The 15,894-nt window shown below is 42.8% G+C and overlaps 1 protein-coding gene across 5 annotated transcripts in view; it reads left to right on the top strand.

The window, feature by feature from the left end:
• LOC145349814 (collagen alpha-3(VI) chain-like) overlaps positions 1 to 15,894 on the top strand; it is a 154,664-nt gene that overhangs the window by 111,318 nt on the left and 27,452 nt on the right. For all 5 annotated transcript variants that reach the window (XM_080198362.1, XM_080198364.1, XM_080198363.1 and 2 more), the window contains 8 exons: positions 326 to 361; positions 6,023 to 6,085; positions 6,188 to 6,250; positions 7,326 to 7,388; positions 7,486 to 7,548; positions 12,163 to 12,213; positions 12,608 to 12,643; positions 12,731 to 12,793. In XM_080198362.1, the coding sequence (XP_080054488.1) occupies positions 326 to 361; positions 6,023 to 6,085; positions 6,188 to 6,250; positions 7,326 to 7,388; positions 7,486 to 7,548; positions 12,163 to 12,213; positions 12,608 to 12,643; positions 12,731 to 12,793 (438 nt within the window). The remainder of the gene's footprint in view (positions 1 to 325; positions 362 to 6,022; positions 6,086 to 6,187; positions 6,251 to 7,325; positions 7,389 to 7,485; positions 7,549 to 12,162; positions 12,214 to 12,607; positions 12,644 to 12,730; positions 12,794 to 15,894) is intronic.

Below are 15,894 nucleotides of genomic sequence, written 5' to 3'. Positions count from 1 at the left end.
GGAGAGGTACAATAACATCACTGAAATAATTCTAGAAGAATCTCCTCCCTCTCCCAGTAAGTATGTTGAACTTAACCAGTCTTTTTTGTCACAAATGGTGTATTCTAATATAAATAAAGAAAATGCATGTGAGCTATAAATTTTATTAACACTTCTTTTCCTGATTTTTCTCTCTGGTGTTTTTGGCTAGAGTATATAAATAAATGTAACAATTTACATTTTGAATAGTAACTACACTGTTTTATATTCAGCATTTACAAACTCTGTTTTTTACACTCAGTGACAGGTCACATCAGTAACACAGTCCTGGGTTTTATCATTACAGGGATCGCAAGGCCGCAGAGGATCACCTGGAGCAAGAGTACAGTTTACATTTTTATTAATAATTTTATTTAAAAACATTTTTAGCTGTGTTACGTATTAATCTGTATATTCCACCAAAGGTCTGCAGTGGTTTTAAACACATAACTCATGAGGGAGAGTTGTGTAATGGTGCAATAAGGTTGCAGTAAATATTTAACTGATGCACAAGCAAAAGAAAATGGAGAACGTACACAGGCCAAATGTGTAGTTAAACATCGCTGAAACATAATGAAGGGGTCCATAAAAAAAACCATGTAACCATGACTACATTAAGTACATTGTAATTACATTGTACAGAAACATAAATTTCACAATATAGAATGAATTGTAAAATTTAAGACAGTAAGGAAGCAAAAGATTAGTAAAATTGAAACAGAAATACATAGCTGTGTCATACACAACCTCATCAATTGTGATTACATGTCTCTTCCAATTTTGAAGTGGAATGCATTCACCAGGATTAAGAACCCCTTTGATGACTAATCTGGTTCTTCCAGTGCTTAGATGAACTAGAAGATTCCAGGCTCATTTTCTGGCCTGTGTTGAGTTGGCTGGCCTTAACAAAACCAGCGATCCAGTCAGCGTCAATACCCTGAAGTTAAGATGGAGAAAGCAATTAGAGTTCTTGTTTCTGATTTCACAGTAAGAAGTCTCACAACACCAGGTTAAAGTCTAACAGGTTTATTTGGTAGCACAAACCACTAGCTTTTGGAGCGCTGCCCCTTCATCAGGTAAGTGGGAGTTCTGTTCACAAACAGGGCATATAAAGACACACTCAATTTACAAAATAATGGCTGGAATGTGAGTCTTTACAGGTAATAAAGTCTTAAAAGGTACAGACAATGTGGGGGTTAAGCACAGGTTAAAGAGATGTGTATTGTCTCCAGACAGGACAGTTAGTGAGATTTTGCAAGCCCAGGCAAGTCATGGGGGTTACAGATAGTGTGACATGAACCCACAATCCTGTTTGGGGTCATCCTCATGTGTGCAGAACTTGACTGTCAGTCTCTGCTCAGTGACTCTGTGTTGTCGTGTGTCGTGAATGTGACCACAACACCACATAACCCTGCCACAGCAACCTCTGCAAGACATGCCGGATCATCGACACAGATTCCATCATCTCATGTGGGAACACCATCCATCAGGTACACGGTACATACTCTTGCAACTCAGCCAACATTGTCTACCTGATACGCTGTAGGAAAGGATGTCCCAAGGCATGATACATTGGGGAGACCATGCAGATGTTACAACAATGAATGAATGAACATCACTCAACAATCTCCAGGCAAGACTGTTCCCTTCCTGTTGGCGAACACTTCAGTGTTCACGGGCATTCAGCCTCTGACCTTCGGGTAAGCATTCTCCAAGGCGGCCTTCACAACACACGACAGCGCAGAGTCGCTGAGCAGAGACTGATAGCCAAGTTCCACGCACGAGGACGGCCTCAACCGGGATCTTGGGTTCATGTCGCACTATCTGTAACCCCCATGACTTGCCTGGGTTTGCAAAATCTCACTAACTGTCCTGTCTGGAGACAATACACATCTCTTTAACCTGTGCTTAACCCTCTCTCCACTCACATTGTCTGTACCTTTAAGACTTGATTACCTTTAAAGACTCGCAGTCCAACCATTATTCTGTAAATTGAGTTTGTGTCTTTATATGCCCTGTTTGTGAACAGAACTCCCACCCACCTGACAAAGGGGCAGTGCTCCAAAGACAAGTGGCATTTACTACCAAATAAACCTGTTGGACTTTAACCTGGTGTTGTGAGACATTTTACTGTGTTTAGCCCAGTCCAATGCTGACATCTCCACTTTCTGATTTCATAGCCATTGTTATGAATTGATTGAACTTGGCCCCAGTGTTCCATAATTGAAGAGCTTTCTGACAATAATATTTTATGCACATGGGTGAGGTACCCAAAGGCAGACTGGCATCTGGGAAACTACAACCTAGCATGGAGTCAGAGCTTCCATCAAAGTAAGGCAAGTTAGAAATTGATGTGAGTACAGAGAATATAATGAGTGCAATCTGACTGAACTAGAATACCACAAACCTCTGAAACCTGCAGAGTTCAATCAAGCTGTAAGGGGGCCCCTTGATTTCTTTTTCACAACACTTCAGGAAAGTAGTTCAGCTGCCTCGACCACAACCTCTTTCAATTAATATCACAGAACAGACTTTCTGATCATCATGGCAGTGCTGTTTGTGGGAGCTTTCTGTGTGGAGATTGGCTGCTGTGTTTCCTACGCTACAACAGTGATTCTATTTCTAAAGTACTTCACTGATAGTAAAGTATGTTGAAATGTCTGGGGGTTATGAAATGCGCTATATAAATGCAAGTTTATTTTTTTCTATTTTGAAATGAAAGGGAAGTTGAAGATGGAATAACTAAAATTTTTGACTGTGTTCTCCCTTCTAAAATCCTGACTACTTATCTGAATCTCTATGATCAGGTTTCTATTTCTGTTGTAACATTAAAATGGCCCTAATCAAATTCATAAATTACATCCTCATTTGTGAGGATTATGACTGACTAGTGTATAATTCCTTTCCATCTTCACTGACTTTGACACAGCCAAGTGCACAGGAACTCCATCAATATCTTGTTTCTATTATTTAGCTCATTCCTGTCTTTTCTAATCCACTCATACCTATTTAACATAGCCAGTGCATTTATGGCAATATTTTCTCTTTTTAGGATGTACCTGTTGCTCCCGTCTCTTCCTCATCTATTTCCTGTCCTTTGACATGGGGTGGCACGGTAGCGCAATGGGTTAGCACTGCTGCTTCACAGCTCCAGGCTCCTGGGTTCGATTCCCGGCTCAGGTCACTGTCTGTGTGGAGTTTGCACATTCTCCTCATGTCTGTGTGGGTTTCCTCCGGGTGCTCCGGTTTCCTCCCACAGTCCAAAGATGTGCGGGTTAGGTTGATTGGCCATGTTAAGAAATTGCCCCTTAGTGTCCAGGGATGTGTAGGTTAGAGGGATTAATGGGTATAATATGTAGGGATATGGGGTAGGGCCTGGGTGGATTGTGTTTGGTACAGACTCGATGGGCCGAAGAGCCTCTTTCTGCACTGTAGGGTTCTATGATTCTATGATCACCATCTGAAAAGTAGAGTCAACTATCACATGGTTGATAAAACCCTTTTCCTGTTCATTTGTGGGACATGGGCATCGCTGGCTGGCCGGCATTTGTTGCCTGAGTGCAGTTGAGAACCAACCACATTGCTGTGGCTCTGGAGTGATACGTAGGCCAGACCGGGTAAGGACAGCGGATTTCCTTCCCTAGACGATATTAGTGAACCAGATGGGTTTTTTCTGACAATCAACGATGGGTTTCATGATCATCAGTCGATTCTTAATTCCAGATTTCTTATTAAGTTGAATTCGAATTCCACTATCTGTTGTGGCTGGATTTGAACCCGGGTCCCCAGAACATTAGCAGAGTTTCTGTAATAATAGTCTAGTGATAATACCACTAGGCTGTCGCCTCCCCAGCTCTACTTTTACAGAACGAGTGAGATTCTGGGGCTTTCCAGCTGTGTGTTTCTGGCTGTTTGCTAACCCTCTGGTCCCACCGCCGTGAGTGGTCATTCCCACTGCCGTGAGAAACCTGCGGGTGGAAGGTGCACTGCTGGTGAGGCCAGAGAATCCCACTGGCACAAATGGCTGGAGAATTCCGGCCAACTTCTCTCAACCCCTCCCTATTCTTTTTGCTTCTTCACACTTTGATGAGTTGCATTTGCTCTCGTTCAACATTGGAATTAGAGATGCTTCATCTATGACCTCAGACCAAACCCCCCTTGCCTGCCTTGCGTATTGTCATATTGTAGAAGTTTACAGCATGGAATCAGGCCCTTCAGCCCAACTTGTATATACTGTCCTTTCTTTTAACCGTTAAGCTAGTCCCAGTTGCCCCTATTTAGCTCATATTCCTCTATTGCCATCTTATCCATGTGGGATTGAAAGATCCTGCCAGTGGGAAGGGCCAGAAAATTTAGCCTGTTGTTTCTCACCTTCTTTCCCCTGCCGATCGTTGTGCCCCTGCCTAATCTCTGTTATAGAGACAGAAGTTTACAGCATGGAAATAAAGGCCCTTCGGCCCAACTTGTCTGTGCCACCGAGATTTTACCATTAAGCTGGTTACAATTGCCCATATCCCTCTGTGCCAATCTTACCCATGTAACTGTCTAAATGCTTTTTAAAAGATAAAATTGTACCCACCTCTATGACTACCTCTGGCAGCTCATTCCAGACACTCACCTCCCTCTGTGTGAAAGAATTGCCCCCGGACCCTTTTGTATCTCTCCCCCCTCATCTTAAATCCATGCCCTCTAGACTCCCCTATTTTTGTGAAAATGTATTGACTATCTAACTGATCTATGCCCCTCATAATTTTATACACCTGCATAATATCACCCCCTAAGTCTCCTACACTCTAGGGAAAAAAGTCCCAGTCTATCCAGCCTCTCCTTATAACTCAAACCGTCAAGATCCAGTAGCATCTTGGTAAATCTTTTCTCACTCTTTCTAGTTTAATAATATCCTTTCTATAATAGGGTGACCATGACTGTACACAGTATTCCAAGTGCGGCCTTACCAATGTCTTGTACAACTTCAATAAGACGTCCCAACTCCTGTATTTAATGTCCTGACCGATGAAACCAAGCATGCCAAGTGCCTTCTTCACCACTCTGTCCACCTGTGACTCCACTTTCAAGGAGCTATGAACATGTACCCCTAGATCTCCTCCCTATCTATGTAATCCTCCCCCATTTATCTTTCTGGACAAAATCTGCATTCCTTCAACTCTGTTGATCAGATAGTTTGTAATTTCAGTGTTCTATTTGAACTAGAGGTGAGTTTTCAACCCTGTGTCATCTCCAACATAAAGTCTGCCCACTCCAACCTTCCGAACAGTACTGGTCTCTGCCTCTTCCTCTGTTTTTCAGCAACTGAAATCCTCATCCACAGCTTTACCATCTCAGACTTGTACTTTAATGTTCTCCTGGTATATTGTGCACCAAATCACATTCAGTAATTGTAATTGGCTACTGTTCACTCAACACCTCAAATTTAAAACTTGCGTAGTTCCTTAATGACTTCACTCCTCCCTCTCCCATTTCTATTATTCTTGGAGAAATCTGCATTCCTTCAACTCTGGCCTCATGGTGGAGTGGATGGACAATGAGTTTCATGAAGACATTTTATAAAGTTCCATTCATTGGCTATGAGAGCTTCTGGGAGAAATACTGGAATTAATTCAGAATTGCTTGAAATTTCGGAAGTATATGCAAGAATTGTGCCTGAACTTGCACTATCTAGTGGATAAGCTCTGGTGATGGTTCTGGTTGTCTCCTGCTACACTTCTCATGTGTACATTAATTAGATATTTGGACAAATTAAGTTACAGAATATCCCTAATGCACACTGCCAAAGAATTTAGCATTTAGAGGTGGGGGCATGGGGCTGGTGTCATTACCTGTTTGGCACTCTTGCCTCCTTACTTTGATGTGTACATGAATCTACTTACATTTCAGTAACCAGGATAAATCCAATTGTGGTGCAATCAGACCCTTAATAAGAAAAAGATTTCTTCATTTAAGGTTCTCGAACAAATATAACATTTATTTCATCTGACATCTTTAGGGTACGAACGGCAATGCGGGAACTGATGGACCTCCAGGGCTGCCAGGGTTTAGAGGTTTACAAGTAAGTGATGCATTAAAAAAATTAGTTGCTGATTTCTGCTGGATCTCAAAACATCAGAGATATATGGAACTTACTGCAAGAACTTTCTGTTTGTACATTAAGGGTCCACCTGGATCTTCCGGAGTTCCGGGTCGAGAAGGTGGAACCGGCATCCGAGGACCGAGGGTAAATGCTTTATTTTGTCAGCTTAGCACAAGTAGAGAAAAAAAACCTTCTGCCTGTTTTACTGTCAACTAATCGAGAGACTCAAACTGAAAGATGGAAACCTATATAAGCTGACAGTAAGGATCTAAATGAAATCAGTTTGGGACAGTCTCGACTTCAATCTAACTGATCTCAAATCCACAATGTCAAATCCACCATATAATTTAATCTTAAATTGGTAAACATCCTTATTCATATCACGAGATGAGCAGCGAGAAATAGAAATTCCAAATGGTCTAATCTTGCTCCTATTTCTTATGATCTTATGAAACGCAGAAAGAAATCCCACAACACCAGTTTAAAGTCCAGACAGGATCTGTTTAGACTTTAAACGGGCATTGTGGGATTTCTTTCTGTTTTACCCCAGTCCAACACCAGCATCTCCATCTTATGAAATGTTACACAGGGTCAATTTTCAACATAAGGTGGGATATTCAACCCTCATGTCAGGATTCAAGTATAATAATCTAGGCTGGCATTGGAAGAGTGACAAGAACGATAACATTATATCAGAATTTATAGACTGGGAAAGAGCATTTTGATGCATCTGGTCTATCTCTGTGCATTGTTGGAAGTGTTCTCTGTCAGGTGAGACATCTAACCAAAGTCATATACAGCTATTCTGGTGAATGTAATAGGTTTCCAGTGCATCAGTGCCCTGGCGTCTATCCCTCAACAACACTGGTGTCCACTTATATCATTTTCTGCTTGTGGGGAGAGTGGGCACAAATTGATTGCATTGAGGTACGTGATAAAGTTGGCTGTGAAGTCCATTGAGTTATATAGGCACACTTGTTCAGCTGGATTGCAGTATGAAGTGTAGCGTTAAGGTATTTGTGTCATGTAGATGCAACCTGTCCACTTCCTGTGTTTGGTAAGATAAAGTAGAGGGAACTTTATTTAACCTTAATTACATTTCCCTAACGTTACCTTTACGAATCCACAATTGTATCCATGATTTGAAAAAGAGGAAAACGTATATCAATATTTCTATAGCGATGTGAAGTTCCATTTCACGTATTTTGTTTTGTTCCAGGGACCTGCTGGTCCTGCAGCAGCTTCAGGTGCGAGAGGGAACCAAGGACATCAAGGAAGAAAGGCAAGGACCAACCTAAAATATTTAATTATGAACGCTGATAAAAGTTGTAGATTTGTGAATGTTAGTATTTTATCTTCATTGATCTATTTCTCCACAGGGTGAACCTGGAAATCCTGGTGAAAAGGGTGAAATTGGACCCACAGGTCCACGGGGAGAGATGGTAAGAGCTTTACTTTTCAAATATAAAACTTTATTGAATGTTACACAATAGGTTTGGGGTGAAAGCATGAACGTGCAATGGTTGAATTTTAGGGGACCATCTTACTGCTAGACCTCTGTGTCATGGAAGAAGCTGATTGACTTTGAAAAGGGCTGCCCCATGGTGATAATAGTGTGTGTGTGTGTGTGTGTGTGTGTGTGTGTGCGCGCGCGCGTGCGTGTGTGTGTGTGTGCGTGTGTGTGTGTGTGTGCGCGCGCGTGTGTGTGTGTGCGTGTGTGCATGCGTGAACAGCCCACAGAGGAATCTGACCAGCCAATAACACTCGCTGCCCCAGCAGTGCTACAAGAAAGCAGTGGCCCTTGGTGGAACTGCAGGAAGGGCCAGGGAGAAATGGCATGGATGTTGGAGATAAGCATGTCAAGGAGTCAGGAGGGATCACACGCCCTACAGAATTGGGTGAGGTGGATGGGCAGTAGGTTTTGGATATCAGGTGGGGGTGGGGGGGATACAGAATGGAGGACAAACTTAATGAGGGGTTGGGGGTGGGTGGAACGCCTCTGATACACACAGGGAACCTCAGCAGTTTCAGATTCCAACACCTGCACTAATTTGTTTTTGTCCCACTTTTAAATAAAAATAATAGAACAAGAGTTTTGAAAATATGAAAAGGGCCATTAAATATGTTGCTTAACTAAATTAATATTGCTTAGTCCCTTCTCTTTTCAGCAACACATCACCAAACCCATTTACACTGTCAAATTCAACAACTTTTCTTGGTAATTTATTCCAGAAATGTTGTATCTTTCATTCCTTACATGCTCCTATGTAATTTGTGTCTCTTGCTATTCAAAGTCTTTCCTTTTGGTCAATTTAGGAAGTTCCAACCAAACCTTAAAAACTTCAGTGTTGTCCTGGACACACAGTTGATGCATGGTTCACACTGGTTAGCGCTGCTGCCTTGTAGCGCCAGGGACCGGGTTTGATTCCCAGTTAGGGTCACTGTCTGTGCAGAGTTTCACAACAACACAAGACTTCTTGCTGTGTTTACCCCAGTTCAATGCCGGCATCTCCACATCATGTGTAGAGTTTGCACATTCTCCTCTTGCCTGCATGGGTTTCCTCCAGGTGCTCCAGTTTCCTCCCACATGCTGGTTAGGTGGATTGGCCACGCTAAATTTTCCTTCAATGTCTCCAAACAGGGGTGGAGTGTGGCGACTAGGGGATTTTCACAGTAACTTAATTACAGTGTTAATGTAAGCCTACTTGTAACTAATAAATGAACTTTAACTTTAAAACTAGTTCATTAGATGCAAACAGATACATACCACAGGCTATTCAAAGTCAACAAACACACAAGGTTGCATTTAGCAGGTTCCATGACTGTATAACAGAGGAAAGCTCCTGCCTTTCATTTATAGATTGTTAGTGCAGATGGCTTAGCTAATAAGTGAACTTGTTGATGGGGTAGTGAGCCAGAAGGATCGGAAAAATCTGGTTTTGATTTCTGACTTCTGTCATTAATTGATGTGAGTTGCAATAACAATGGGCCCTCCAGCTGGTTTTAGTATCTGTACACAAGGATTTCAGCTCCTAACCTTCAGTAAGTAACTGTTGCTAAGCAGTAAGCACTAGGAATTTCCCTTTGTCTGCATTGATTTCCTTCAGGTGATCCGGTTGCACCAATATTCCAAAAAAGTGTAGGTTAGGTGGATTGGCCATACCAAATTGCCCCTTAGTGCCCCAAAATATGTAGATTGGGGGATTGGCAAGGTAAATATGTGGAGTCATGGGGATAGGACAGACAGCGGGCCTGGGTAGCTCCGGTTTGCTCCCACATTGCAAAGAAGTATAGGTTAGGTGGGTCGGTTGTGCTAAATTGCCCTTTAGTGTCCAAAGATGTGTAGGATTAGTGGAATAAATGTGTGAGATTATGGGGATAGGGAAGGGGTGGGCCTGATAAGATATTCTGTTGGAGAGTTGGTGCAGACTCAATGGGCTGAATGGCCTCCTTCTGCATCATAGGGATTCTATGATTTAGTGTGAAAAAGTTAAGAGGATTAGCCTTAGCTGCATTATTCATGATCGCCAGGGGAAGCTACTTGGGTGCACGTGGAACCTTTTGTCACATGAATTAGCACGTTCAGATTGGAAATAAACTGAAGAGATGTATAGGAGAACATCCTCTGACAAACACAATCAAACTTTATGAGCTGAATTTTAAGACTTGGGCCTGCTCACAGTTGGGGGAAGCCAGAAGTGAGTTGGGAATTTTTGAAATGGTTTTGAAACAAATTTTTGATGAAGCATTAGCCTGCAGGTTTCCTGACCAGCTGAGCAACAAGGCACGATCACAACCTGCATTTAACTATAGAAGTCTCAGTATTTAAGGCATAATGGATAGGGGTTAATTGATGAGACAATAGCAGGAAATTTGACAGGATTCCCAAAGATACTGTTCACCTTCCTGGAGAGATTGGGGGAAATCTATGTCTGTCATGAGTATACAATGTCTTAGAGCTTTGCATGGATATCCACCTGTAGATACGTGCTAATCCTGACCATTGGGTGGTAGTCTCAGTTTGCCAGCTTAAGTCAGCTACAAACATCTTAGCAACCAAAGGAAGAAAACAGTCAGCTTGCATTCAGCTCTGTTGAAATCAGAGATAGTACAACATAGAAATAATAGAAGGAAGAGGAAGACTCTGTAGTTTCACAAGAAAAATCATTTGGGCGTTTAAAAGTTAATTAAATTGCCACTTTTATGGTCCATATGTATGTAGCATAATCTTTAATCCAAGTTTCCGTTGTCCAGTCATCTCCACTTTTTCCTGTGAAGTGGTCTTCAGCCTTGAGTAAAACAAGATGACAATGAGTAGAAGATAAACAATGTGTCTCAGTGAGGGGGTGGATTGTTGACTGTGGGAATGCTTTGTGCTGGGGGCTGGGAGCAGCCACAGTGGATTCAGTGCACTGTGTGGTTATACTGACTCAGATTGGTATGTCGCCAAATGAGCCTGTCTAGGGCATCCCTGCCCACTCAGCTGTGATCACATCAAGTTCCACCTTCTTTTCAATTGGTTGTTCCTCTTCCTTCTCCTCCTCAAAAGGTGCAGGATAATTATCACTTTCTTCCTGATATTCTCTCTGTTGTACTATATTGAGTAAGACTCAACAGGGCACAGAACTACTCTTGCATCCTGAAAGATGTCACAAGATCTGTTCAGGAACTTTAATCCTATCTTCAGCATTCCAACAAATTGCTCAAAGATTTGTGGTATTGGTTGTACAGTTCCTGGGTGTCAATGGTAGGTTTCCTCACAGATGCCATTAGCCATGCCCTTCAGGGGGTAATGCTTGTCTCCAAGGAGCCATTCACTGACTCTGCTAAGAGGCGCAAATCTCTGTTCAAGTCTTAACTAATACAGAAAGAATACACCATAGTAGCTCATTCTTGCAGGTTATTTACCACTAGTGACTTTACCACCAGTCGCTCATTGATGGAGTGCAGTCTGTTTGGATTGAATACTGCGAATAGAGCTGAGGCTGCCTTCACTGCCATATGTGTGCAATTTATAACTCCATGTACCTGTGGGAATCCAGCTAAAGCAGTGAATCTCACAGCCCCTCTCATTCTGACTGGTAACGAGGTGGTTGAAAGTGATGGCCCTGTTACTCCTCATCTGGGAGGTAGGCTTATGCTCACCAGAGTGTAAACCTCTACAGATGTCACAGCAGATTCCTGGAAGAAGCCGGAAGTGAAGAAACTCGGAGCTGTTGTGACTGACCACCACGGGCAACACACATTCAGCTGGCCCACTTAGCAGGAGCTTCTATTTCAGAAGGCTGAAAATGCCAGCATTGATCTGATGCCAGGGTCTGAGCCTCCTGAGGTACTGACACTCCAGAAAACTCAAGGAGAAGCTGGAACTCCTGCGTGCCGCTGTTTCTTCTGCTGCTTGTGGTGTTGCTGGTACTGTTCTCGTCAGAGATACAAGATAAAGCTGCATAACTCCCTTCCACGTTGCTGACAAGGCTAAGAGCTGGGAAGTACAGTTCAAAGGCAAATCATAGAATCAGAGAAAGGCCACTCGGCCCATCAAGCCTCCACCGACAGCAATCTCACCCAGGCATTATTTCTGTGACCCCATGTATTTACCCTGCTAATCCCCTTGACACTAAGGGTCAATTTAGCATGGCCAATCAATCTAACCAGCGCACGTTTGGACTGTGCGAGGAAACTGGAGCATCCGGAGGAAATCCACGTAGACATGGGGAGAATGTGCAAACTCTGCACAGACAGAGACCAGAGACTTGGCTCAGTGGTTTCTCATATCTGAGTCGGGAGGTTGTAGGTTCAAATCCACATCCAGAAAATTGAACAGAAATTCCAGGCTGACGTTCCAATGCAGTACTGAGGGAGCCCAGCACTGTCCGAGACCCTGCATTCAAAGTTAGCAAGGAGCCCTAATCTAGATGAATACAAATATTTAACTTGGTTTGCTTATCTGTGGACATACTGTGCAAAAGTAAAAATGTTCAAAATTAACCGTCACTTTAAAGGTTTTGCATGGCTGTCTAACCAATAGTTACGTGGTGTCTTGTTGACTCCTGCAGGGTGAAGATGGAAAAAATGGAATTGGCATTGCTGGACTTAAAGGCAGAAAGGTCAGTCATTATTAAAGAGCTAAAAGCACTTCTGTAAAAATATAGCAAACCGATATATTTGCAGAATGTAAAAACCTTTTTTAGCACAAGGGATGAAAACAGAATGGAACTTTAAATTTGTACATGGATGCGGAATTTTAAAATTAAAGTTCAAAATCATGCAAATTGTTGCAAAAATTGAATCACAACTAAGGTATCACAACATTAGATGGTGTAAAGTTTGCAACATGTAGGAATTTTTAATTAATGCTCAACGGCATCAGTTGGAGTAATGATCGAGTGCTGTGCTGATTGCACTGTTAACCTGCAGGGTTTTCCTAAGGAAAGGAAACAGTTAGAAGAACAAAAAAAATGGATATATCAATGCATTGTTAATGCTGTTCTTTGTATTTAGGGTGAGCGAGGCCCTGTAGGACCCCTAGGCCCAAAGGTAAAGCAAATAATTAAATTACTATTTAACATTTTTTAGTGATTCATTTCCCATGGTTTTTGACTATGTGCCATATTCTTGAAACAGGGTGAATTTGGAGTTGCTGGTGAACCAGGAAAAGATGGTGTTAAAGGAAATAGAGGTCGAAGAGTAAGTCCAGACAGAAACTAAAATGGTGCAGTTTCTTACATGACTCGTTTTATATGACTGTTCTACCAAATATACCTCTGCCTACATATCTGTTCCTCTATCTCCCTCTGGCTGTTGGGTGACCTATAGTAAACCCCCAACATTGTGACTACACCCTTCCTATTCCTGAGCTCTACCCAAATTTCTCACTGTCTGAGCCCTCCGAGGTGTCCTCCTGGAGTACAGCTGTGATATTCTCCTTAACCAGTAGTGTAACTCCCCCACCCCTTTTACACCCCCCTCTATCCCACCTGAAACATCTGTATCCTGGAATGTTAAGCTGCCAATCCTGTCCTTCCCTTAAACAAGTCTCTGTAATGGCAACAACATCATAGTTCCAAGTACTAATCCAAGCTTTAAGTTCATCTGTTGTACCTGTTACACTTCTTGCATTGAAATAAATGCACTTCAGTCCATCAGACCCTCTTAGATTAGCATCTGCATCCTGCTTGCTCTTTCTCTCAGTTTCACTGCTCCTAATCTCTAGTTCCCCTTCAGTTAATTCACCTGTGCTTTGGTTCCCACCTCCCTGTCAAACTCATTTAAATTCTCCCATGAGATACGAGCAAACCTTCCGGCCAGAATATTTATGCCCCGTTCTTCTTGTAGAAGTTGCGCCTGCCCCGGCAGAGACCCCAGTGGTCCAGATATCTGAAACCCTCCCTCCTACACCAGCTGTTTAGCCAGTGTTGAGCTGCACTATCTTCCTATTCCTAGCCCCACTGGCAATTGGCACAGGGAGTAATCCTGAGATTACAACCTGAGAGATCCTGCTTTTCAACTTTCTACCTAACTCCCTAAACTGCTGTTTCACTCTTTCTACTTATATCATTAGTACCAATGTGCATCACGACCTCTGGCTGTTCACCCTCTCACTTCAGAAAGCTTTCTGCCCAGTCAGAGACATCCTGGACCCTGGCACTAGGGAGGCAACATACCATCCTGGAGTCTCTTTCACGTCCACAGAAGCGCCTATCCGCATCCCTAACTATAGAGTCCCCTATAACTATTGCTCTGGTGTTCTTTGTTCCTCCCTGCTTAACAAGAGAGCCAGCCCCCGTGGTGCCATTGTCCTGGCAGCTGCTGCTGTTATCCCCTGATAGGCCATCCCCCCTCAACATTACCCAAAACAGTATACTTGTTAGATCAGAGTGGATTCCTGCACTGCCTGCCCCTTCTAGCAGTTACCCATCCAACTGCCTGCACCTTGGGTGTGACCATGTCTCTAAAGCTCCTACCTACCTAAAACTTCCCACTTCTTAGTGAATGTTGCTGGAATAACTTCTCCCAGAATGTACCAGTGAAGTCCTTCAGCTGCCTTACCGGATGCTCTAATTCCTGTTTATCACTGGAGGGTCCTTCCCTTAGTAGACGTTGCTGGGCCGACTTCTCCCAAAACACACCAGTGAATCCCTTAGCCACCTCTACCGGTTTGCATGTGTTGGAATAGTTACAAATTATATAGATTCTCCAGTGGAGTCTTCAATGACATCAATGTGTGAGTCTCACATTGCTTGCAAAGACAGGCTTGAATAACAATATAAATGGAGCAATATGCATGGCTCCAGAGACACAAACCGACATCTATGAAATTCTTTTGTTCTCTATCCCTGGGGACAAAGTACTAATGATTTGACACAATCAAATGGAGATGATTGCCAGTGGTGGCTGCTGTTTTGTTTTGATAACAGCAAGTTTAGAGAGCTCCTGATGCACATCCATCTGTACAGTCCCTGGAATGTTGTTTGAGCTGGTTATCAATCAGAATCGTAAAACCTCCTGAGCAACGTTACTGCAACAGAAAGTGTTAACACTCAGTGTACACGGTTCACTTTTGCCTCGGCAAATTTTGAAAACTGCCCATTTGAACGAGTGCTATTGTGTGAATATTGCCACCTTACAATGTCAACTGGAAGGTATCAGCCACATCATCTCAGCAATATTCCTGAAGCACAAGTGGAACGTGAGATTTTAAGGACAGAGGTTTTTTTACGTCATTATTTGTCATTCACAGCATGTCCCTGTGAACATATTTCTCCAGTATATTGTGCCTTCGTGGGGGAACATTTAAGATCACTGATTGGAGACTGTGGGGTGCAAGGGGTTAGTATGGTCCCTGGTTTGAAACTGATGGATGTGTTCTCTTCAACTGGCTCTAGAACTCTTGTTTGATATTTATCAGCCCAATTCCTACAGTTGATCCACAACATTAAATTGGTTCTTATTCACCATAAAATTCACTAAAGTCCATGCCAATGGCTGCAATGAGAAGTTGAGAGGGAGGCATTTGTATGCTGAGGTTGGCACTGAAGCATAATGTAGTGCACAAGCACTTTAATCTGTGCCTACACACACTATAGCTGAGTTGAGGATGCTTAACATTAACTCAAGATGAGAAAGTTGGACAAAGTATTCTATTTCCAACATTGATGACTATCCTGGAGAGGTGGTGGCATGGTAGTATTGTCTGCGTGGGTTCTCTCCAGATGCTCTGGTTTCCTCCCACAGTTTAGGGGGTTGGCTATGCTAAAAAATTGCCCATTAGGGCAGTGTCCTTGGGGAAATTAGCAGGGTAAATATGTGGGGTTCTGGGGATAGGGCTTTGTGGGATCATTGTTGGTGCAGGTTCGTGCATCGAATAGCCCCCCTCTGTACTGCAGGGATTCTATGACTACTAATCCAGAGATGTGGAGATACCGGCGTTGGACTGGGGTAAACACAGTAAGAAGTCTGACAACACCAGGTTTAAAGCTTGTGAGTTTACTATCAAATAAATCAGTTGGACTTAAATCTGGTGTTGTCAGACTTCTTACTGTACTAATCCAGAGACCCAGGATTATGCTTTGGGGACAAGAATTTGAATGCCACCACAGCAGATGGTAAAGTTTGAATCAGTAAAAATCTGGTCCAGACCCACAGCAATGTGGTTGACTTTTAACTGCCCTCTGAAATCCCAGGCAAGTCATTCAGTTTAAGGGCAATTAGAGATGGGTAACAAATGCTGGCCCAGCCAGGGATGCCCACATCCCATTAAAGAATAAAGAAGAAAATTGTAATGAAAG

This window comes from Carcharhinus amblyrhynchos, chromosome 11 (assembly GCF_965287045.1).
Source record: "Carcharhinus amblyrhynchos chromosome 11, sCarAmb.v2.hapA, whole genome shotgun sequence".
NCBI lineage: Eukaryota > Metazoa > Chordata > Chondrichthyes > Carcharhiniformes > Carcharhinidae > Carcharhinus > Carcharhinus amblyrhynchos.
Note: the sequence above shows the minus strand (reverse complement) of the source record. Positions and strands in the feature narration are given on the sequence as shown.